Raw genomic sequence first — 3,047 nt, forward strand, 5'->3', positions numbered from 1 at the left:
GCTTCTCATCAGGGACTCATCCTAGCATAGGTAATAATTTATATTGTCATATACAATAGCCATTTTCATTTTTCATCCTGTGGCAGCCTATTTTCAAAATTATTGCAGTAATTTCACCACTGATAAGTGTGAATTTGTGTCTGCATTAGACACTTTTGGTTAGCTTTATTCAGATATGAAAGTTGAACACATCTTGTAATTTTTTAAATTGAAGTATTACTAATATATGATCTTATATTGGTTTCAAGTATAAAGCACAGTGGTTGAACAGTTACACATATGATTAAATGCACATCCCCACGAATGTGGTGGCTCTCTGTCAACATAGAAAGATGTTACAGACCCATCGATTATATTCTCCATGTTGTATTACTATCCCTTTGATAAATGTACATTATAATTGAGAATTTTTTGCCCTCTTTTATCCCCCTCAACTTCCCAATCCATCCACGCCAATTGCCCCCCATGGTAACCAATAGACGCTTCTCAGTGTTTCTGAGTCTGCTGTTTATTCTGTTTTGCTTTGCTTTACAAAAGAAGTTAAGACATATGGTATTTATTTGAGTCTATTAACACACATTTTATAAATTTATTTATTTATTAAGCTACTATTGACCCATGAACCATTTGAGGATTTGTACTTTCTCAAATTTTATGAAACATGTTTCAAATACAATTTCTAAGAATGTACTTTTGCCGATTTAATTAATCTCAGTGGACTGGCCAAAATATCTGCAGAAAACAGGGTATTGAAGAGCCTTTTGCATTTCAGAAAAGTGAAATTACTAGTCTCCTGGGACTTCCCAGGTATACAAATAAAACATTGCCTTTCGGAAGGAGATCACCTCGCATAAGAGAAGAGCCCAATGCACGTTATTTCATGTGGCTTATAGTAAAAGTCCTTTCATCTTCAAGAAAGGACTCTCTGGTGTGGCTAATGAAGGAAATTGAAGTGTATGATATTGGCCTTTACCGAAGCAAGTCTTTGTGAGAAGTACTGTTATGTGGGAGAGAGACCTCGTGTCTCAGTCATCAGCATATCTGTGTTTACCCTTCCGGCTCATTCCTTACTTGGACTCTATTTTGATTTTTTATACCCCATTGGACAAAACAGATTTTTTTGCAGGTATATAGACAGTATTTAATATTTTAGCTTTACGGTATTTCTTATAGCTTGATTATTTCATTCGATTAATTAATAAGCACTCTTCAAGGTAAAAGCTTTGTATATGAGTTTGCACATTTAATTCAGTAAACCAATTTATACCACATATTTACAGCATATAAGGTCATAATTCTCTAACCCATCTGTTTCCAGCATCATCTTATCCCTTTGCAACTGACTACAGGTTTCTGAAGTATGTTAGCAGATACGGACAACCTCACCATCTTCACAGAATTCCTCCTGAAGGACGTCTCAAGCTCCCGGGAGCTCCAAATCTTGCAAGGTTTGATATTCTTAGTGGTTTATCTGGGTGCCCTGGCTGGAAATCTACTGACATTTACAATCATTGTTATAGATCCACATCTTCACTTGCCCGTGTACTTTTTTATCGGCAATTTATCCCTTATAGATTTTGGATACATCACAGTTACTGTTCCCAAATCCATCACAAATTCTTTGATGGGTCAGGAAATGATTTCTCTTAGAGCATGTGCTGCTCAGACTTTCCTATTTATTTTCTTTGGAGCTGCAGAGTTCTTCTTCCTTGTGGTCATGTCCTATGACCGCTACATTGCCATCTGTCACCCTCTGCACTATGCGTCCACTGTGAGCCCCCGTTTCTGCACACAGGCGTCATGTGGCTCATGGGCCAGTGGGCTGGTCTATTCTGCTGTCCACACAGGGACCATGTTCAGTCATCCCTTCACTGAGTCCAATGTGATTCACCAGTTTTTCTGTGATGTACCTCAAATTATGAGCATTTCATCCCAGGCTGTGCAATTTTCTGAGTTTGTGGCCCTTGCTGTCAGTGCCTGCATTGCATTACTTGGCTTTGTCATCTTATTTGCCTCATATGTTCACATCTTTTCAACTGTGCTGCACATGCATTCTGTGGAAGCCCAGAAGAAAGCTTTGTCCACCTGCTCCCCCCAGATAGCTACACTTACTCTGTTTATAATTTCTGGATTGTTTGCTTTGTTAGGCCCTGTTTCAAATTCATCAAGCATTCAAACCCTCCTCACAGCTATGTTCTACTCCATGGTGTCCCCCTTAGTTAACCCCATCATCTTTAGCCTGAGGAACAGGGAGATTAAGTCTGCTGTCCATAGAATGTTAAAGAAAATTTTCCAGTTCCACAGAAGAGATTTTATTTTTTAACCAGAAATTGATGTTACTCTAATCAATGTAGGAAAATGTGTACAAAAATATTAACTTTAATTTTAAAGTTACATGTTAGGAGTGTGGTCATTTAATAAAAGAGAGATGAACATATTAATAAATTTGAAGTAAATCATGTGAACAAAATAACTGTTTGAATAAAATGAGCTCGTATTTCTTGTAGCACTATTTAAATACCAATTGTTATGCAGTATGTAGTGGTATTTTATGTAGTTTCAATCCCATGATTTTGAAAGCAAATAAAGATCTAAAATGATAAATTTATTTCCCCACATATGCACTGATTTTTTTGTAATGCTGAGATGAAAAATCAGTTCTATGTTTCTGTAAGATAATCCATACCTATAGTTTTTCACCTTATCTCTTTATTTCAGTGTATTTTCACATTCTATAGATGAACATAAAGCATGTAATTTTATTAGATAGCTGCAGAAAATAATGCTTGTATCTGTTAATATGCATAAACATGCACCACATAAATCCTTTTTCAGATTGTCCAACTCTCATAGACTTAGCAAAGTGAAAGCTAATAATTAGTATGCATACTAGGAAACCCTGAATAGCTTCTTATAGACATATAAAACAAAGCATCATAAAATAATATTTGTCACTGCAAACATATAATTGTGATAGTTTTAATTAATGCTTAAAAGACATATTAATCATTTATAAGACAAAGAATAAAAACATGGAGATAAGTTAG

The 3,047-nt window shown here is 35.7% G+C and overlaps 1 protein-coding gene across 1 annotated transcript; it reads left to right on the forward strand.

The window, feature by feature from the left end:
* The first annotated feature begins 1,360 nt into the window (after positions 1–1,360).
* LOC140846063 (olfactory receptor 14I1-like) lies at positions 1,361–2,323 on the forward strand. Its single transcript, XM_073221473.1, has one exon. The coding sequence runs from the start codon at positions 1,361–1,363 to the stop codon at positions 2,321–2,323; it is 963 nt and encodes a 320-aa protein (XP_073077574.1).
* Positions 2,324–3,047: the final 724 nt, after the last annotated feature.

This window comes from Manis javanica, chromosome 14, assembly GCF_040802235.1.
Source record: "Manis javanica isolate MJ-LG chromosome 14, MJ_LKY, whole genome shotgun sequence".
Lineage (NCBI taxonomy): Eukaryota > Metazoa > Chordata > Mammalia > Pholidota > Manidae > Manis > Manis javanica.